Source organism: Eulemur rufifrons, chromosome 19 (genome assembly GCF_041146395.1).
Source record: "Eulemur rufifrons isolate Redbay chromosome 19, OSU_ERuf_1, whole genome shotgun sequence".
NCBI classification, from domain to species: Eukaryota; Metazoa; Chordata; class Mammalia; order Primates; family Lemuridae; genus Eulemur; species Eulemur rufifrons.
The window spans coordinates 47,922,845-47,945,115 of record NC_091001.1 but is presented as its reverse complement, the minus strand read 5'-3'; the positions used below and the strand labels follow the sequence as shown (position 1 = coordinate 47,945,115).

At 43.1% G+C, this 22,271-nt stretch overlaps 1 protein-coding gene across 1 annotated transcript in view; it reads right to left on the bottom strand.

Moving 5' to 3' along the window:
- The window catches only part of POLR1A (RNA polymerase I subunit A), a 75,850-nt gene that overhangs the window by 28,198 nt on the left and 25,381 nt on the right, over positions 1–22,271 (bottom strand). The window contains exons 10-14 of the mRNA XM_069493822.1: positions 22,010–22,180; positions 21,769–21,891; positions 18,918–19,148; positions 13,643–13,897; positions 8,771–8,962 (exon numbers count right to left, since the gene is read on the bottom strand). Of these exons, the coding sequence (XP_069349923.1) occupies positions 8,771–8,962; positions 13,643–13,897; positions 18,918–19,148; positions 21,769–21,891; positions 22,010–22,180 (972 nt within the window). The remainder of the gene's footprint in view (positions 1–8,770; positions 8,963–13,642; positions 13,898–18,917; positions 19,149–21,768; positions 21,892–22,009; positions 22,181–22,271) is intronic.

Below are 22,271 nucleotides of genomic sequence, written 5' to 3'. Positions count from 1 at the left end.
TTTCATGATAAAAATATTCAACAGACCAGGACAAGAAAGAAACGTCACCATTCTAACAAAGAGGAGACAAGCATGAAAAACCTACAGCCAACATACTCAATGATAGAAGACTGGATGCTTTCTGCCTCCAATGAGGACCAAGACAAGGATGTCTACTCTTGCCACTCACATTCAACAAGGTGCTAGAGGTTCTAGCCAGGGCAATTAGGCAGGAAAAGATATCTAGATTGGAGAAGAAGAAGTAAAACTACCTTTATTTGCAGATGACATGATGTTATGTAGAGAAAATCTTTAAGAATCAACAAAAAAATTATTAGAGCTAGTAAATGACATCTGCAAAGCTGAAGGATATAAACTCAATACAAAAATCAACTGCAGTTATACACCCTAGCAATGAACAATCTGAAAATGAAATTAAGAAAAAAGTCCCATTTACAGTAGCATAAAAAAAAAAAATACTCAGGGATAAATTAGCCAAAGAAGTATAAAACTTGTACACTAAAAACTGTAACACACCACTGAAAGAAATTAAAGAAGATCTATACTGGCACACCTCATTTTATTGTACTTTGCTTTATTGTACTTCAAACATACTATGTTTTTTTAAAATTTAAGATTTGTGGCCGGGCGCGGTGGCTCACGCCTGTAATCCTAGCACTCTGGGAGGCCGAGGCGGGTGGATTGCTCAAGGTCAGGAGTTCGAGACCAGCCTGAGCAAGAGCGAGACCCCGTCTCTACTAAAAATAGAAAAAAATTATATGGACAACTAAAAATATATATATAGAAAAATTAGCCGGGCATAGTGGCACATGCCTGTAGTCCCAGCTACTCGGGAGGCTGAGGCAGGAGGATCGCTTGAGCCCAGGAGTTTGAGGTTGCTGTGAGCTAGGCTGACGCCACGGCACTCACTCTAGCCTGGGCAACAAAGTGAGACTCTGTCTCAAAAAAAAAAAAAAAAAAAAAAAAGATTTGTGACATCCCTGCTTCGAGAAAGTCTAACAGTGCCGCTTTTCCAATAGCATGGATTCACTTTGTGTTTCTGTGTCACATTCTGGTAATTCTCATAATATTACTTCCTCATTATCATATGATCTGTGACCAGTGATCTTTGATGTTACTATTGTAATTGTTTTATGGCACCACAAATTGTGCCTATAACTTAATCAGTAAACGCTGTGTGTACTCTGCTTCACCCACCAGCCATTCTCTAATCTCTCTCCTTCTCCTTGGGCCTCCCTATTCTCTTACACACAAGAATACTGAAATTAGGCCAATTAACAACTCTGCAATGGCCTCTAAGTGTTTAAATGAAAGGAAGAGTAGCACATCTGTCACTTTAAATCAAAAGCTAGCAATGATTAAGCTTAGTGAGGAAGGCATGTCAGAAACTGACACAGGCCGAGAGCTGGCCTCTTGCACCAGTCAGTCAAGTTGTGAATGCAAGGAAGAGTCCTTGAAGGAAATCAAAAGTGCTACTCCAACGAACATAAGAATGATAGGAAAGTGAAACTGCCTTATTGCTGATAGGGAGAAAGTTTTAGTGGTTTGGATAGAAGATCAAACCAGTCAAAACATTCCCTTAAGCCAAAGCCTAATCTAGAGCAAGGCCTAACTCTCTTCAATTCTGTAATATGAAGGCTGAGAGAGGTGAGGAAGCTGCAGAAGAAAAGTTAGAAGCTAGCAGAGGTTGATTCAGGAGGTTGAAAAAGAGTCTCCGTAACATAAAAGTAAGGTGAAGCAGCAAGTGCTGATGTAGGAGCCGCAGCAAGTTCTCCAGAAGATCTAGCAAAGATCATTAATCAAGGTGGCTACACTAAATAACAGATTTTCAATGTAGATGAAACAGCCTTTTATCGGAAGAGGATGTCATCTAGGACTTTTACAGTGAAAGATGAGTCAACATAGTGCTTCAAATCTTCAAAGAACTGGCTGACTTTCTTGTCAGGGGCTAATGCAGCTGGTGACTGACAAAGTTGAAGCCAGTGCTCATTTACCATTCTAAAAATCCTAGGGCCCTTATGAATTATGCTAAAAATACTCTGCTCTATAAATGGAACAATAAAGCCTGGATGACAGCACATTTGTTTACAGCATGGTTTACTGAATATTTTAGCCCACTGTTGAGATCTACTGCTCAGTCATGTGACTTGCTTTATTGTGCTATTTGCTGTATTGCAGTGGTCTGAAACTGACGCATTGTGCCAAGGACAGGGGGACAATGGCAAGAGCATTATCTCTGAGGCATGCCTGTACATGTAAAAACATCATGGATTGAAAAATTTAATACTGTTAAGATGACAACACTCCTCAAATTGATCTCCATATTCAATGCAATCTCTAATAAAATTCCAAATGCCAGTTTTGCAGAAACAATCAAGATGATCTTAAAATTCATATGGAAATGCAAGGGACCCCAGAGAGCCAAAGTAGTCTTAGAAAAGAAAAAAGCTGGAGGACTCACATTTCCAGATTTTAAAACATTCTACAAATCTATAAAAATTAAGATAGTGTGACACTGGCATAAAGACAGACATATTGATCAATAGAACAGAAATGAGAGGCCCAAAATAAAACTTATATATCTACACCTGATTTTTGACAAAGGAGTTAAGAATATTCAATAGGGAAAAGGTAGTCTGGTAAACAAATGGTGCCAAGATAACTGCATATCTATATATTAAAAAATGAATTTAGATTCCTACCTTAAACCATACACAAAAATTAACTCAAAATATATCAAAGACCTAAATGTAAGAGATAAACCGATAAAACTCTTAGATGGAAACATAGCTACACATCTGCATGGCCTTGGATAAGGCAACAATTTCTTAGAAATGATACCAAAAGTACAAGCAAAAAAAATAAACAGATGACTTGGACTTCAAAATTCCTACAGAATGGGAGAAAATATTTACAAATCATATATGCAATACAGGTCTAACAGCCAGAATATATAAACAACTCTTACAACTTATCAACAAAAACACAAGACAATTAACAAATGGGCAAAGAGCTTACACAGACATTTCTCCAAGAAGATATTACAAATAGCCAATAAGCATGTGAAAAGATACTCCATATCATTAATCACTAAGGGCATGCAAATAAAAATCAAAATGAGATACCGTTTCACATTCACTGAGATGGCTATTAAAAAAAAAGAACAAAAAATAAGTGTTGGTGAGAATGTGGAGGAATTGGAACCCTCATTCATTGCCGATGGGAAAGTAAAATGGCACAGCTGCTTTGGAAACCAGTTTGAAAGTTCCTCAAAAGAGTTGGACATAGAATTACTATATGACCCAGCAATTCCACTCCTAGCTATACACCCAAGCAAACTAAAAACACATGTTCACACAAAAACTGGTACCCAGATGTTCACCGTAGGCTTATTTGTAATATCCCCAAAGTGGAAACAACCCAAAGTATCCATTTATCAACTGACAAATGGATAAATAAAATGTGGTATATTAATACAATGGAATATTATTCAGCCATAAAATGGAATGAAGTAGTATTACATGCCACAACATGGATGGACCTTGAAAACATTATATTAAGTAAAAGGAACAGGCTGGGCACAGTGGCTCCCACCTGTAATTCTAACACTTTGGGAGACCAAGGTGGGAAGAGCACTTGAGGCCAGGAGTTCAAAACTAGCCTGAACAAGGGTGAGACCCCATATCTATAAAAAACAGAAAAATTAGCCAGGAGTGGTGGTATGTTCCTGTAGTCCCAGCTACTCAGGAGGCTGAGGCAGGAGGATTGCTTGAGCCCAGGAGTTTGAGTTTGCAGTGGGCTAGGATGATACTACTGCACTCTAGCCCAGGCAACAGAATGAGATCCTATTAAAAAAAAAAAAAAAAAGCAAGTCTCAAAAGGTCATATATTGTTTGACATCATTTATAAGAAATGCCCAAAAAGCAAATTCATAGAGAAAGAAACTAGTTGCCAGAAGATGGAGAGGAAGGAAGAATTGAGATTGACCGTTAACAGGTGCATGGTTTCTTTTTGGGGTGATCAAAATGTTCTGGAATTAGATAGTGGTAATGGTTGTACAACATAGTGAATATACTAAAAACCACTGAAATACTTTAAAATGGTAAATTTTATGCTGAATATGAATTATATCTCAAAAAAAAAACCAAAAACAAAACAAACAAACAAAAAAAAAAACAAAGGAGTCAGATAAGAGAAACTAAGGTCCCTTTCTTCCCTAACATTTTAGAAGTGTATAATTTACTTTCTAGTCAAAAACTATGCTAGGCAAAAAAGACAGCTGCAACATTCTGTTAAACTGTGAAGGTTAACAGTATCTATGTGAATTGTAGTTTATACTAAGCTTTAAAAAATGTTTTAAAAATTAAATGGATTTTTAAAAATGTTTTGAAATGTGTATATCCTTTGACCCAGCAATCATATTTCTAGGAATTTATTTAAAATATATACCAATGCAAGTATACTAGTATAGATAGAAATGAGCGCTCAACACAGCACTGGTTAGAATAGTAAAGACCAGGTAAACGTCCATGAACAGAAGGACAGTTAAATCGACTACAGCATATCCATATCATTGAATACAACACAAGAGGAGTTAAACAGAATGAGGTGCATCTACATGTACAGACACAGAAGAAGCCCCCCAATACATCAGGTGAACTAAATAAGTCACAAAGCAATTACAAAAAAGTTTCTGTCAACATAGCACGTGAAAACAGTTAAATGAACTTCTTGCCATGTTTGGAGTATTTTAGGGTGGTCTAAATTAAAAATACAGACCGCAGGATATAATGGAATTCCCTTTGGAGGACCTGGGGGCTCATCAAAGTAAGCCCTCTTACAGACCAGCCAAACCTGAGGTACATATGCCTGGCGTTCAGGGAAGTGCACGCTTCCGGTACCAGGATGTCATGGTTAAAGAGGTGGTTTTACACACAGGCTCAGAAGTGAATGTCAAATTTAGTCATGGTCCCTGGTTCTCCTGAGCAGCCCCAAGGACAGTATCATGTGATCCCATTCTTATTTATTTTCCATACGGGTATGTGTACACATGGAGAGTAGGGCTGGGAAGGGAGAAAATTTTTCCCTTTTTCCTTTTACATTTTTATATTTTTATTTAACAATAAACTTGTATTACTTCTGTAGTAAGAAGGAATTTGAAGGGCAGAGATCTCATAACTGAATTCAGCAAGGTTGTTGAATACAAGGACAATATACAAAATTAATTGTATTTCTATATACCAACTGTAAATTTAATAAACCAATTGGAAACTTTAATAAACGATATCATCTACAATAGCAATATCCAGGAATGAATCTAACAAAAAAAAAGGACAAAACTTTTACCTCATTGAAGGACATACTACGTTCATAATTTGTAAGACTCTATAATGCAAATATGTCAATTCTTCCCAAAGTGACTTACAGACGCAATGCAATCCCAATAAAAAATCCTAGCAGATTTAAATGTAGTCATATGTATGAATTAAAGAAAAAAAATGCTAGTTGACATTTTATTTTGTGTGGAAATTTACAAGCTTACTTTAAATTTATATGGAAATAAAAGGCCCAATGATATTCAAGACAGTCTTGAAGAACAAAGCTGGAGGCTATTACCAGCAGAAGTCAAGATTTATTATAAAGCTGAAGTAATTAAGACAGTGTGCTATTGGTGCAATGGAATCAAACAGACCAGTGGAACGGAATACAGTCCAGAAACAGATCCACAACTACTTGATTTATGACACAGGATGTACTAAAGAGCAGCGGAGAAATGGACTTTTCAACAAATGATGTTCTACCAACTGGATTATCTGTATGGGAAAAAATGCATCTTGGGCCCCACCTCACTTCATGCACATGCACAAAAACCATCCCCAGGCAGACAGCAGACCTAAAAGTGAAAGTTATAAACAATAAAGCTACTAGGCAATAACAAAGGGGAATACCTTCAAGACCTCAGAGAAAGCAAACAGTTCTATATATGACTAGACATAAAAAGCAAAGATTAGGGGATTGTATTACATTAAAGTAAGAACTTCTGATCATTAGAAAATGGTATTAGATGAAAGAGTGGGAAGGTTAGCCACCAAGTAGAAGGTATTTGCAATACATGTATCTGGCAATGGACTTACGCTAAAATATATTTTAAAAAATCTCTTCTCTATCAGTAAGAAAATGACATAATAATAGAAACCAGACAAAAGACTTTAACAGGTAAATCATAAAAGATGATATTCAATTAGTCAATAAATAAGCATATGAACAGGTACTCAGCCTCTCTTGTCATTAAGGAAATGCAAATTAAACAGTAAGATGCCACTACACATTTGAATGGCTAAAATTAACTAAATAGATAAGAAAGAAAAAAACCCAGTAATAATACCAAGTTCTGCTGAGGACAAGGAGCAACCAGAACTCTCATGCCCTGCTAGTGGAAGTGTATATTACTACAAGCATTTTGGAAAACTGTTTATTAAGCCATCTATTAAAGGTGAACATATATCTTATGACCCAGCTATTCTATGCCTTGGTATTTACCCACTGAAATGCAACAAAAGACACATACAAGAATGTTCACAGTAGCCCTATTTGTAATAGCCAAATGAAGACAACTAAAGAAAACCCAAATGTCCATAAATAATAAAATGGATAAATATACGATAGCATGTTCATATAATATTTTAAAGCAATGAAAGTGAATAAACTACTGCTATATGCAATGACATGGGTAACTCACACAAAGATATGATTTACTGCATGATTCCATTTATATAAAGTTCAAAAAAAGACAAAACTTACCTATAATGTTGGAAGTCATGCTAGTAATGACCTTTGGGGGGGGACAGGGAGGGGCCACAGAAGATTCTTCTCGGGGTACTGGTAGTATTCTACTTTCTAATCTGGTGACAGTTTATAAAGGTATATTCACTTTATGAACATTCATTGGGCTACACATTCGAAATTTGCAATGAGAGACACATCTTTCTTTGCATACTCTTTCAACAAATGATGAGAGACCTTCAAAAGAAAAGCACTCAAGAGGCTGTATCAAATGTCCTGGAGAAAGAGCCTAAGACTTCGTTCTCTGGGGCAGTAGAAATAAACTTCCTAAGCTAAGTTCCTTATTTCCTGATTCTAAACATGGTTTTTCTCTGTAGACCCAGAAAGAGCCATTAACAAATTCTTGTGCAGTGTAGTCACTCTTGCCCTTTTCACCTATTTGCAAAAACATACCCTGTACCAACCTTTCGAGAAGTACTAAAAAATCTCACCCATGACAGAAGCAAAACCCGTGCCTGTTTTCTAATTTTATTTAGTATAAAGGATTTTAAAAGAATTCAAGGTATGGTCTCTGGCCACAGTGGAATTAAATTAGAAATCAGTAACCAAGATATCTGGAAAATCTCTAAATATTTGGAAACTAAGTAATGTACTTCTAAATAACTCATGGGTCAAAAGAAATCAAAAAGGAAATTAGAAAGTATTCTGTAGTGGATGAAAATGAAAACACAACATATAATTTGTGGGATGCCACTTAAGCAGAATTTAAGGGGGAAATTTATACATAAAATGCCCATGTTAAAAAAAAAGAAGTATGTCAAATCAATGACTTCAGTTTCAACCTTAAGTAACTAGAAAAAGAGGAGAAAATTAAACCCCAAGTAAATAGAAAAAAGGAAGTAATAGAGACCAGAGTAAAATCAATGAAATAGAAAACAGAAAAACAATAAAGGCAATAAAACCAAAAGCTGGTTCTTTGAGAGCAATAAAACTGAAAAACCTCTAGGCAAACTGAAAAACACAAACTACTACAGCTGATTCAAGAAGAAATAGATAACCTGCATAGCTCTATGCCAATTGAAGAGATAAAAATTTCAGCTAAAACCTTCCCACAAAGAAACTCTAGGCCCAGATGGCTTCACTGGTGAATTCTAGCAAACATTTAAGGAAGAGATAATACCAATCCTGTATTAACAAACTCTTACAGAAAACCAAAGAGGAACAACCTCCCATCTCATTCTATGAGGCCGGCATTACCTTGACACCAAAACCGGACAAAGGTATTACAAGCAAACCACATACCAATATCCCTCGTGAACACACATGTAAAAAAATTCTAAATAAAATTTTAGTAAATTGAATTCAATAATATATAAAAAGGGTACTACATCACGACCAAGCAAGGTTTATCCCAGGAATGCAAGGTTGGTTTAACAATTGAAACCAGTCAAGCCCGAGGTCCACAGACTTGAATGTATTTCATTATTTGATCACCACATGATTTGGAAGTATGGTGTGAAGCTTTGGGAGTTGGAAAGTCCTAAGTTTGAATCCCAATTCTGTCTCCTATAGCCTTGGGAATGTAATTTATCATCTGCTAAAGGTAGATAATAATGGTCTCTGCACTGTGGGTTAGTTGTGAGGGTTAAATCAGATAACGTATCTAATGCACTCAACAAAGTGCTCAGTACTTCCCAACAAATATTACTACTACTACTGGCATCACTGCTTATTACCACCATATTTGGTGTGAGGACACCAAGTTTAAGTTAGAAGCAAAGGACAGAAATGATAAGCCTACTCTTAGCAGACACTCCCTAAGATACTACCCAGACTCAGGAACCTCACACTAAGGGAGAGGAAAGTTAGACTATTGCTTGATTAGATATTTCTCTGTCTTTGGCATGGGCTCTCCTGGAAATGAAACCTTTTATATGAGTGGCCTGTTTCCCTTTGTTATATACACATGCTGTTTTCTCCCAATTACCTGCTTTCCTGTCCACAGTGGAAAGGGTTTCAGGATGGCAGGAGGAAAGAGTTTCACACGCCCCACTTTGTCCGTGAGTCCTCGGTACACCAGCTCCATATATTGTTCCCGGGTGAAAAAGCAACCCCGAGTAGTCATGTTTGCACCTGAAACCATGTGATCCTGAATCAATCCTGCCAATGGCTGGCCATCCTACAAACCAAAACAGATAAGAAAAGATGAAGATAAATTTTAAGTCAAACTCCAATTCTTAATCATGTGCTTAGAAGCCACCTTCTAGCCACAGCCCTCCACATATCTGTGCTGTCCATGTCGTCACTATACACTAGCTTGGCAGCAAACCCTCTCCCAAAGCACATGACCAGGGATTACCACTGGCTTCTACTTTTGCTGTTTGCCCATTGTCCTGTACCAAAACTGTTTCAAACTCATCCAGTTTCCCAAGCCTTCTCTGCTTAATCCCGTCTGGTTCTAGTTACTCCAGCATATTTTTGGCATTTATGCATAAATTTGGTCTGGCTGCTGTTGGCTGTGTTCTTGTTTTTATACTTTGGTTTTATGCCTCAGTATTTTTCACACATTTTTTGCCTGGTTGTCCTGTAAATCAGTCATCCATTCAACAAATATTTATTGAAAGCCTCCTGTAAGCCGAGGCACTGGGAGACTTTTGGCCTACTCTAGTGGACCAAATGGACACAGTCCTTAATGAGGAAGAGCTAGATGGTAAACAAATGACTGGATAAATACATTATCACAACGTGTTTTAAATGCCATGGAGAAAAATAACAGGATGGGTCATAATATAGATTTGGGGGTGGTGATGGTCAGGAATGGTCTCTCTGAGGGGCAATGATATAGCTGAAGCCTGAGGGGTAACTTAGAGCGGGTCAGTGTAGGGAACAAGGGGTTCAGTCACAGGTTCCTAGAGAGAGGACCCTGAGAGGGCCTTGATGTACATATCATGGAAGGAAAAAATGTCCTTTATTAGTGTCTCTTTACAATGTAGCATGTGGTTCATGGTGGGCCCTTACTAAAGGCCGTTATCTGACAGATGCCAAAACAAGGGCTTTTATACAAAGCCCAAGATTTGGTGAGCACGTTGATTTCACTTGACACTTCACAGCCATTCAGCTTCCCAGTCTCCTGAATCTTATCTGCCAGGTTTGTACTCATGGCAACAGAAGACACACTGAAGTAAAAATAGCTATGCTCACTAATGTTCTCGAAGATGTAGGTTTTACAAACTTTTTGATGTTTACAGGAATTTGAGAAAAACCTGTGCCTTGGATCTAAAGATTATAATCATTTAATTATTTGGTAAATACTGGCTAACAGTATGGCCATGTTTCATAACTAAGGATAAAGGAACTCACAAACGCAGCCATGGAGAAGCACCAGGAATTTAACCATGTGTACTAATTCAAAGGCTAAAAAGGATTCCTGTCAAATGGCGACAGGCTCTATGTAAACGCACAATTATTACAGATGGGCTGAAAAGGTGGCACAGATGTTAAGCAAGATCAGATGGAGCACACAGCCTTTCTTATGAAGGCTTTGACTTGTTAATATTATTAAAAAATTATATTCTACATCTCATTCCATAGATGGTCTTATTTTGCTTGGGGGAAACTCCCAAACCAATATTACGCAGTTGACTCATCCCACAGTCTTTGGGGAGATTTTTCCTTTTGTTCTCTTCGTTTAAAGAACATAATTACAAGATATGTGATATATTCAGTACCTCTTTTTCTCTCTGTACAGATTTTCCCATGACTAGAAAATTACTTTAATGGCTAAATTGCTTTCAATGTAATAATTCCAAATTCTAGGGAGGAATGCTGATTAAAGCAACTACTGAAGGTCTACTTATAATTCTGAATTTCCTAAGTCTCGCTTAGGATTAGAAAGAACATCTCTGAATCAAACCCCCAGAAAATTGTCAGCTATACTATTCTGCTTAATAGCATAGCAAAATGACATTACAATTAATGTCTTTGGTCTGGATGCTTTGAGAATAGCGTATTCTGTGACTTGAATTTTCTAGCTGACTAAGAAGTCAGGAAACTATGTCTCGGGCCTTATTTAAAAACTTTCCACAAAGCATGGGTCCTCCATAAATACAACAAAGAGAAGAAAGAAATTAATCCCAAAAGAAACACATAAATGAAAAGTTTAACCGTTTTCTTGGAAAAGAAATAGTTGGAGTTCCACTCAACCGCTATTTTAAGTGAAAAGACAACACAAAACTCTACTAAGTACATAAAACCAACAATAAAATGTATAATCTGGTACTATGGTTAGTTAGGGAAGAGAACCTAGAAATAGAAGAGAAATGGAAAAATGAACAAAGAGAAATGGAAACAAAGATACACTAAGAAAAATGATCCCCCCAAATTGGCTTTCCTAGTTTAGCCAAACCAGCTCTTGTCCTTTTGGGACTTTGCTACCAAAAACATGTTGTATTTTTATAACCATTAACAAATATAAGGATTCTACCTCTTGGCATTTATACCAAAGATTAAATAAAACTTACTAAGAACCAAAAGCTCTTTATCTCTAATGAAAGTTGTTGATTGAAAGTGCAATGAATACTGCACAAGTTTTTTTACTTTTTTTTTTTGAGATAGAGTTTTGCTCTGTTGCCTGGGCTAGAATGCCATGGCATCAGTCTAGCTCACAGCAACCTCAAGCTCCTGGGCTCAAGCAATCCTTCTGTCTCAGCCTCCCAAGTAGTTGGGACTACAGGCATGTGCCACCATGCCCGGCTAATTTTTTTTCTCTATGTATTTTTAGTTGTCCAGATAATTTCTTTCTATTTTTAGGAGAGACGGGGTCTCACTCTTGCTCAGGCTGGTCTCGAACTCCTGAGCTCAAGCGATCCTCCCTCCTCGGCCTCCCAGGGTGCTAGGATTGCTGGCGTGAGCCACCGCACCCGGACTTTTTTACTTCTTAAGAATTAATTTATTGATATAAGCTTACTTACCTGTATCCTCCTGTCTCTCTTGAGTGTAAGCCTGACCTAAAACTCATAGGCATTTCAGCATGTGACGAGGCCCACGTGGATTTAAATAAGCCAGCCCTTTGCAGGACACAATGTAAGCATGAATCCTCCTATGGCTTTGCACCTTATGCAATCAAAAGCACGCATAGAACATTCAAGGTTTTTGGTCTGCGGAGGTTTTTGGTGCTCTGAAGAGCACCTCAACTCCCCATGTAGCGAATGCCCACAGGTCACTCTGCCAGCAAAAAACCATTTGCTGCTCCTTGGTAGTATCCCCTCTGGTGAAAAGTGACTCGGCTTCTGCAGAGGCAGAGAGCCAGCACAGTCCTGGGAGCCGCTTCTCCCAGGCCCAACTCCACCTGTCAAGTAGGCTAAGGACGCATGCAGCTGAGCATAGGAGCTTGGGAGACCAAAGGTGCGGGGCTTCAGTCTCGGCCTCTCGGCTGGCTGACAGATTACTCACTCTGTGTTTCCTCAACTGAAAAATCACACCGACCTTATACAGCTGCTACCATAGCCACTACTGTTATTATTTACGTGATAAGCACAAAAAGCTAATTTTCAAATTAGTAAACTTGTGATCAGAGTGGGCCCTTCGCCTCTTATTCCTACATTTAGTTCCCTCACTGATCAACAGCCTACTAAGGTGGGCAGAGAAGGGAAAGGTCAACTCAAGCAACTGGGACCCAAATGAAGCCACAGTGGTGTGTCTGGTGGGAAGAGGGGCTGGGACACTGGGCTCCTGGCCACCTGCCTAATTCCCTGGCTGGCAGATGGCTGATGGGGGGAGGGAAGTTCCAAGGAGCAGAGAGTGCTAATTGATGCTGGACATCTCTGAGCAGCCCCTGGCACTCCCTAGGCAAACAGCTCTCCATCTCTGCTGCAGAACAAATCCCAAGAAGATCTGAGAGCTCCTACTCCTTCCTCCTACTTCTCAGCTAGGTGTCCTTGGGCAAGTTACATCAATTCTTCAGCTGTAAAATGTGGACATAACAGCATCTACCTCCAAAGACTGTGGGGAGGGTGAAATGGGAAGCCTCGAAGTGCTTTGCACAGTGTCTGGCACTGAAAAAGTACTTGAGAAATGGTAGCTGTGATTTTATATTATTATTACTACTAGTTCTTTCATACTCCACCACAATCCAAATCAATGATGTGCAACTGTGAATCACTGTGATGCAAACATAATTTAAAAGGCCTTGGATCTTTAGGCAGGTGGTGAGGGGTAAGTGGGGACTGGAACATACTCTGTCCTTTTTCCCCACAGCCTGCCTCTTTCCCTGCTCTTTCCCTCCCATGAGCACATACTGACTCGGGCCCCTGCCACTCCTGGCCATGAGTCACAGTTACATCCTTCCTGTCAGCCGTGACCACACGGGGCTGCCCTGGAGGACCAACCTAGGAGAGAGGAGATGCCTTCATGGGCTGCAGGGGGATCTCACCTGGGCCCTTGGGGTTAGGCTGCCTCTTAAAATTCACACATGTCAGAACTCAAGGGATCAAAGTCATCTGTGGACACGTGGACCATCAAAGTTGGGATGTTAATGCTTGTCAGGGGCTAATAAGTTATAGAATTCAAACATAAATCTGGAACACTAGATGTATTATGCAGCTACTAAACTTGGCTTTCTGGGATGGCTGTCACAATTTCTCTCCTGACTTACGTTTTAAGATGTAGCAAGACAGAAACTTTTCCCCACCTCTAAGCAACTAGTGGGCTACAAACCCCACCTGGAAGAAATTAGAACCCTCTCTACTCCACATCCCCATGCCCTAGAGCTGCCCACTGACCCCAAGAGCTGGCAAGGACCAGGTTCAAAGTGCCAAGTCATGGTGGTGGTGACTGTGGGCATCCTCAAGGCCAGACCTACCTTGGGAACAAGGTACTGCTGATCAGTGCAGGCCAGGACGTAGGCCTCGGCCCGGCCCAGCTCGCTCTGGGGGAAGTGGGCGTTCATCTCGTCTCCGTCAAAATCGGCGTTGTAGGCCTTGCAGTTAGCATAGTGGAGCCGTAGGACTTTCTCTTCAGGCAGGATGCGAGCATGGTGGGCTTGGATGGAGGGTCTGTGCAGGGTGGGCTGTCGGTTCAGTAGCAGAATGTCCCCGTTCTTCACGTGCCGACATACCTGGGGGCAGAGTGGAGGACAGGTGGGGGATCAGTGGCAACTTCAGCATCACCACTGCTCCTTCCAAGGGTTCATCTTGGCTTGGCCTGAGTGTGGCTTCTGTTTGTCTGAAGTTCTAGTCAACTAAATTTTTAATCTGGAGCAAAATCCTAGAACTTTCTGAGAAACAGTTCCTAGGCACCTCTGGTCCTGGCCCTGCATAACCCAGATCGTGGCTCTGGGCTCTGAGGTACAAGGAACAGATAAGACCAGAGACTCTGTCCCGTAATCTGTCTTCCTCAGAGATGCACAGCCTTCCCAGGTTCCTGGGTACCTCTGAGAATTAATCTGAAGGAAGAAATGGATACAATTCCTCAAGACTGCATACCTGCATGTAATTGTAAAACCCTTGTGTTTGGCAGACCTCTTAAATCACTGTGGAGGTCATATGTGAGTATATCATTCTAAGTAGAAATTCCACATTCAAAGAATTCCACATTCAAAGTAGAATTCCAACATCACACAGCACAGCCAGAACTGGAACACAGGGTTTTTGGTTCCTAGTTTAACACTCTCTGAAAACATTTTTCTGAACTTGAAAAAATTAAGCAGTGAAAGTTGCCACAGTCTTTTGGGAAAGCAGTTTGAAAATAGCTATTAGAGTTAGGTGCAGTGGCTCATAACTGTAATCCCACCTACCCGGGAGGCTGAGGTGGGAGGATCCCTTGAGGCCAGGAGTTCGAGACCAGCTTGGGCAACATAGCAAGACTATCTCAAAAAATAAAAAAAAAAATAGCTATTGGAACATCTAAAATACATGTCCTTTTGGCTTTGCAGAAGAAAAAAAGCACCAACGCAAGGTTATGTGAATGTGTGTGTTTATGCAGCAGTGTTTACGGTGGTAAAACTAAAAATAACCCAGCTGCCCCCCACAGAAAGGGCAATAAATCGTAGTGTATCCATAATACAGAACATAATGCAATAACGAAAAGGCTAAGTTAAATATATTCAAGGCTGAAGTGATGGCAAAAATGTATTATAGCAAAGAAAAAAATCCAGGTGGCATGTAAGGTGATGGGATGAGGCAACTTAAAACCCAATCCAACTCCTACGTGTGTGTGTCTATATGGGAATGGGGTGCTTAGATCCCTAAGCTGTTATTATAGTCTCCTCATAGTGAGGTACAGATTAACACTTTTACCTTTATGCACCTTAGTATTGCTTATCTTACAATGAACATGTATTACTTCTGTAAAATTTTAAAAGATCTTCCATTATTTTTTTTAGAAAGTAAGAAACCTTGTACAAGGGATATGCCCACTGAGGGGGAAGAAAACAGAAAACATAGACAAATTTAAAGAGAATAAAAAATTACAAGTAATTTTACCCCTCAAAGACAACCACTGCTCACATTTTTTTCCCCTCAGAAACACACGGCTGGTTGAGTCCTTCCGACAGACACTCTCTCACACAGCTGACTTTCATAGGTTCCTTCAGCCTCTTAGGGCCCTTATCTTCTGTTATATTAACTACTGGGCTTCCTAAATACTGAACATAAACGACACCTTAAAGACAAATGCGTGAAAGTAACTGCAAAGGGAGGCATTTTGAAGGTCAAAGGAACTATGGCAACCTGGTGATGCTGCCCTCACCCCGAATCTCCTCTAAATCGCAGCAGGTAACAGGTCGTGGAAAACAACAGATTACTTCAAGTCTAGTTTCTTCTTATGTTGTCAGATTTATGCAGCTGTATCAGAAAGCTGGTTAAAGAGAGAGGCTAGAAGTAACAAGAGATGCCCCCCCACCGCCATCTGCCCAATTCCTGTTCAGCTCGGCTACAAGTACTCTCCAGCTCAGGGATGCAGGGGCCAAAACCCTCACATGCTGAAAGGCAGTCCTGAAAGCACCCAGCATGGAATCCGTCTTTTTGCTCCCCAAGGAATTCAACTCTTCTCCTCTCCACCCCCAAGTCCCGTGTTCCCAAGGAGACCTGAACGTTGAGGGTTGAGGGTTCCCATGAGCATCTGCCCAGGGAACTGGCTGCTTGCTGTCTGACTACGTCACGAGCCTGAGGTCTTCTTTCTTTAGCCTCTCAAGGGAAAAACCACCCAGACCAGTGGCCCAGGCCAAAAAGCCTGGCTGGGCCTAGGATCTGAGTCTTGTAAATTTGAGACATCCTTCAGCGTAAGCAAACTTGCCACAGCTGGGAAGGTACGCAGGCCAGCCAGGCGGGCACTGGCCAATCCAAACAGAAGTCCTGGAACACAGGGTGCTCCTCTTGCCAACCCAAACCCAAGGCCCTTCCTTCTCTTGTCTCTAAATAAATACTGCAGTGAAAATTAGCGTGCCCCAGTGCCCGGGTCAGAGTTTTCAGAGGCAGGCCTGGAGCCAAAAGCCTGTTTCTGGCAGACTACTGGGCAGGAAGTGAGACTCGGCCATCCTGGCCACTTCCTTCTTTATTTACAAGGCCCAGGGGAAGAGGCAGATCTCACACCTCACAGGGGAAGTGGGTCCTTTCGGCTCCCCTTTCCCCTTGCACCTACCCTGCGGCTCATCCTTACCTGGACCTCGGTCTCTTCTTCCCAGTCGTCTCCCCCAGCCTTCAGCCCTGTCCTGATCTATACGCAACACATTAGCCAAAGTCTTTAAAAATTACAAATAAATTATAAGCACAGGTGTATCTTCCTATTATATGTATAAGTATCACACATAACATTATTGAGATTTGGGAAAATAAAGTTGATCATCCTTAGTCCCAGTACTGAGGTAGGAACCACTTTTCTTTCCTAGAGTCACACCTTGTCTTTGCCCCCGGACCACGTCTTCACACCGCAGAGTTTCCCACACTTCTACCTGGATCTGTGCACTCCTCAGGGTTTCCCAGGTACCTCCTGCATGCTGGGCGCTGGGAGAACGAGGAGCAGCGCACACACCCTGCCCTTGAACTCATGGGATCGAGGAACCCAAGGGCAGAGAGACGGGTGCACTGCAGTGACAACACAGTGCCATGAGAGCTACAAGGGGTAGAGGGATGAGCATGGATGCTGAGGGTGGTGGGGACACCTAACACAGATTTTGGCAGTGGCAAACTGCAGTCCTCAGGCTGGCCACCTGGCTTTGTAAGTAAAGTTTAATTGGAATACAGCCATACCCATCCATCCACACACTGCCTGTGGCTCCTTGCCACCTCTGCACTATGGGGCAGAGCTGAGTAGCTGCAACGGAGCCTGTATGGCCCATGAAGCTAGAAATGTTTCCTATCTGACCCTAGAGGAATGAAGGCTTTGCTGAGACCTGAGGGAACAGCAGTTCTCTGCCCTCAGTTTCCCCTGCAGCCCTCTGGGCTGGCCCAACACCCTGCTCACAGCCACCTCCTGATGACTCCAAACTCTCCCTGCCCTAAGCACTCAGGAAGAAGTCCCCTATCTTCCTGAGCATCCTGTGCACAGAGTCACAGGATGCCATCGCTGCTCCCTATGGTGTGCGCCACACCCCTTAGCAGCAGGTAATACGTTTACACCTTCATTTCCTGGCAGTCCTCCCACCATGCTGTCAACTGCAGGGTGGCAGGGGTCCTGTCCATAGGGACTGGCAAAGCACTAGCATTCAGTGGCGCCTCAGCACTTCCTGACCCCTTACGGCTCTCTCCTCTCTCAATTGCCCTCTCATCTTATCCTACTGAGAGGAGACTGCTTCACATGTTGAGTGAGTTAACAGGAAGATCATTTCACATTTTCTTGGCCTCACCAGAAGTTAAGCAAGATACACCTTGCTTTTTTTTAGCATTTCTCACACAGCTTCTAGCAAAATACCAGGCACTTAAGAAAGGCAGAACAATCTCATGAACCAAAAGACAAGTCTTATTGCATGCACTAGAAGAGAACAAAACAGGTGACTTGATCTGTGTCTGCATGTGTCTATCACCAAAGCAGAAAACTGGGTGTTACTGCTCTACCCCAGGAGAGCTGCGAGAACCAGAGGAAGGGGAGAGGCCCTGTGGTGAAGAACAACGGGTACCAACAGCCACTGAGACAAGGTCAGGAGCACTTCCTTTCCCTCTCTGTTCCACCAGAGTTCCTTCATGGCTGATGGGAACTTTCTGGAGCTGAACCCAGTGCTAAAGAAGGGCTGGTCTGCCATGGGGTGCAGAGAGGGAATGGCAAGGCCTTCCAGCTGTGCAGATGGGTTAGGAAAACCCAGTCAGTCACCTCTTGACTCTGGATAGTCCCTTGTGAGTCACATTCAAATTGAATCCATTTCCCTCCAACAACTTCTGCCACTGTTGCCTGGTCATCTGCTACTCCCCGCCCAATGCCCCCCGGCAGGAATTGCTATTGACACAGACACAAACGCTGTCACCCACTGATCTCACACCCTCAGCAACACTGCTGGTCAAACATATGCTCTTTCCAGCGGAATCTAGAAAGAACCTCAAGGATCCCTTAACACAGCACTATGGGCAGGCATTAGCAATGGCCAACTTGTTAGCTGTCGGTTATCACTGGCACAGAGCGGTTCCTTGATAAGAGTGGTTCTCAAACTTTAGCATGCAGGAAGACCCTCTGGAGGGTCTGTTAAAGAAAGACTACCAAGCCCCCATTCCCAGAGATTCTAATTGAGTAGAGACGATGGGGGAGAATTTCCATGTCCCTCAAGCTCCAGAGATGCTGCTGCTGATCTGAGCATTGGCTTTTGAGTAAGTAGCCCTGTTCAAGGCCAGCAAATTCTCCTCCCCTGAGATCACAAATCAGTTATTAAAGAGCGCTTCTTGAGTACCCGATGTGTGCCCAGCACTGTGCTGCACAGTGTGGGATGGCCAAATGCAGCTTGAATCATGGCGTCCATGCCCTAGGAGTGCAGGCTCCAGCTGGGAGACAAGGTGAGCTCCACAAGGCACCTAGAGGACACCCATGTGTCGGGGAGCTTCCTCTTGGCGATGCACTTGTGGCAGCCCTCACTGGAGCCATAGCTGACAGCCAGCATTCACAGGGCAGTCCCAGGCAACTGGCTGGGTCCCTGGCCAAACCTGCCCACTACTCACAATTTTTGTCCCCTGGGGCTTAGGTGCCCCTGTGGCTGGCGTCAGAAGCTGTTTGGCCACAGCTTCCCGCTGGGTTACGTCCGAGGCACTCAGGGCTGTGCGACTGCCATCCTCGTTGATGACCATGGAGGCTCCCGGGTGCACGTTGGGGCCATTGATGACTGCCTGCCTCAGTTCCTGAACATTCCAGGGGGTAACTGGCTGAGGGTAGGTCAGTTTTGTAGCAAATACCTAGAAACAAGGAATGGATGTAGAAATTCAGGGTGAGCAGGAAAAACGTCTTCTGGTCCCTAATTCTGACTCCACAGGCTGTGTGACTTTTCCCTCAAGATGTGGAGGAGCTATCTGACGTGGCCGAGAAGGCCTTTCAGTGAGTAAAGCAGCATCCTGCCTGCCTTCTGCACAGAGCCATTTTGCCAGACTTGTTTCCTTAAGGGAATAGCTTGGGCTTCCTTTTCTAGCAGAGTCAGTCTGAGGAAGTAATTTAAGTGTTGCAGTTTACACCTAAGAATTCTTTTTAGCGCACTCTAAACTTTCATTTCCTTGTCTGCCAATAAATCCAAAGTCCCCACAGAAGGCAACATAGCATGGGGCACTCACATGACACAGGGAGCAAATACCTGCCCTGGAATACCCCTGCACCCCTCCTCTGCCCCAGCAGACACGACTAGTTGATCATGGCACTTTCCCTGAGCCCAGACATGGCATCAGAATCTCAGTAACTCCAGCAACCACTACAATCAAGGTGGGGCTTGAGATTAAAGCCACGTGCTCCTCTGATATGCGAGAAAAACAGTGTGCTCTGTTCAACACTAGGCCTGTGATCCACTCCAGGAAAAACGAGGTCCCTGGTTGAGTTAGAGCTACTGAATATTATAAACCCCTGATGCTTTGAAATGCACACAAATATACCAAAGACTCTGACAAGTCCTCCATAAAGGAACTTGTGCAGCTCTGTCCAGGTCTCTGTGCAAAGGCACCTTCTAGGAGGCCTCCCCAGCCCGAGCCTGCTCTACTGTTGCTGATGCACTTACCACCGTCTGACAGAGCATTTACGCACGTGTTCATTTGTTTACTGTTTGTCCCCACCCCCGAACACCAAAGTCGCTTTACAAGGGAGCACGCTCGCCAGTCCGTGTGCTTCATCTGTGCTTCATCGCTGGGTCTCCCAAACTCACCGCCCAAACTTATCTCACCTCCTTGCTCCCCTAACACCGGTCGGCAGTGCTCTATGGGAAGGCTGCGCTCCAAGGTGCCAGAGGCAGTTCTACTCGCTCTGCTCTTCCCAGCCACCCTGTGAGTAACACTTAATCCCCAGGCCAGCCACCATGGCCCTGAGACCTGGGGCCGCTTGGAGTAGGCAGAGCGATGACTTCACGGTCTCTCCTCTGGGGATAAGCCATTACAAACTGAACCAAAACCAGAGAAAGAGAGGCCTAACACCTCATGAAGGTAGAGAGGCAGCACAAAGGTCTCTCCTAAGCCTGGGGACACTCTAGGCACCATGAGATGAAAGCCAACAGGGGTGGCCCCTGTCCTCTGTCCGGAGAGAGCAACAAACAGACAGTGGGCCTTGCCTCAAGGCCTTAGGCTCATGAATGTCATCACTGGGCTTCCCAAAGCTGTTCCTTGCCCCTTGACACAGCTTTTGGATGCAAAGACTATGGTTCCCAAGAGGCAGCAGGCACAGAACTGAGCCTTCTCTGACCCTTGTCCCGATATGCCATGCCCAGAAAGCCCAAGTACACCCGAGACGAGCAACGCAGATATAGGATAATGCAAACACTTCAGCTCTGCTCATCACCACACGGTGAGAGCCACGCAGCAGCTGGTGTGCAAGGAAATGAGACTCTCCACGGAGGGAATTAAACCATCTTCACATTACTGACCTCAAGGCCCATTAAGGAGGAAGTCGATTAAAGGGCTGCTGCTAATGAGCACCACTGCGTGAGCCACGGGGAAGTGGGAAAATGACGCTGGCTCCCAGAGGAACACTAATGGGTGGATGGGACAAGCGGCTTATGCCCAGGAGGAACTGGAGGGGCGGACAATGCACACACCCCTCCTCTCTGGGGGCTCTCTCTCCTTCCTCTCCCTGGGAGCCAAGGGTACAAATGCCTGCTGCCTGGAAAGCACACAGGACTGCAATTCCCCTTGCCCGCTTCCTCTCCTCTGTCACGTACTCAATGTGACAAGGAAGGTTTAAAGACTAGGCCAGGCCAGGCGCGGTGGCTCATGCCTGTAATCCTAGCACTCTGGGAGGGGAGGTTTGCTTGAGCTCAGGAGTTCGAGACCAGCCTGAGCAACAGTGAGACCCCGTCTCTACTAAAAATAGAAAGAAATGAGCTAAATAACTAAAAATAGAAAAAATTAGCTGGGCATGGTGGCAAGTGCCTGTAGTCCCAGCTACTCGGGAGGCTGAGGGAAGAGGATCACTTGAGCCCAGGAGTTTGAGGTTACTGTGAGCTAGGCTGATGCCATGGCACTCTAGCCCAGGCAAGAGAGTGAGACTCTGTCTCAAAAAAATAAATAAATAAATAAATAAAAAATAAAGACTAGGCCAAGGTGGGCAGGGGGGAGATGTGTGGACAGGGATTTGGAACACCCTGTGTTCGGCTCCCTGGTGCCCGGGGCATGGGTCTCCTGAGTGGGCAGAAGATGTCTGGAGGCCAGGCAAGGAGTGAGAATAACACCATCACAAAGTCTCAAGTCCCCTCCATGTGGGCTATCGGGCAAGAGGCAGAAGCTAGTCCCACCTGAGCCACCACAATCTGCTATACATCCTACCCCAGCCCTCTCCGGCAATCTCATCTCCCGCCCACCAGGAGCAAACGAGCCCCTCCACACACACCATGGGAATTCCAATTTCGTTGGTGCCGATGTACATATCTGGGCAGATGACCGAGCGGGCTGCGTAGTCCACTCTCTTTCCCATCATGTGCTTTCGGAACAGGCCTTCCTTCTTCTCTAAGATCTTCATGGAGAAAAATGTCCATAGAAAACATTAAAAAAAATTCAAGTATGCTTATTTTCTTGTTTCAATACGAACATGTTTATTATCCACCCTCTTCAGCTAGCAGGTTATTGCTCACCTGTCTAATGCCCGGGTACTTGTCCATTGTTAATTTGTCCATCTCACTATCAAACACAATATTGACGTGACTCTGAAGGCGAATCCAAATGTTGTAAAGTTTGTCTGTGAGGGACTGGCCTGGAAGTGCACTTAAAAAGGATCGGTCAGTAGCAATTGAAGAGTCTTTTTCCTGGGAAGATAAAACCAAGAAAACATGCATGATGGAAAAAAACTCCAGAAGCCTGGCTTGATTTTATTTTTCTTTCTTACCCTAGCTCTGA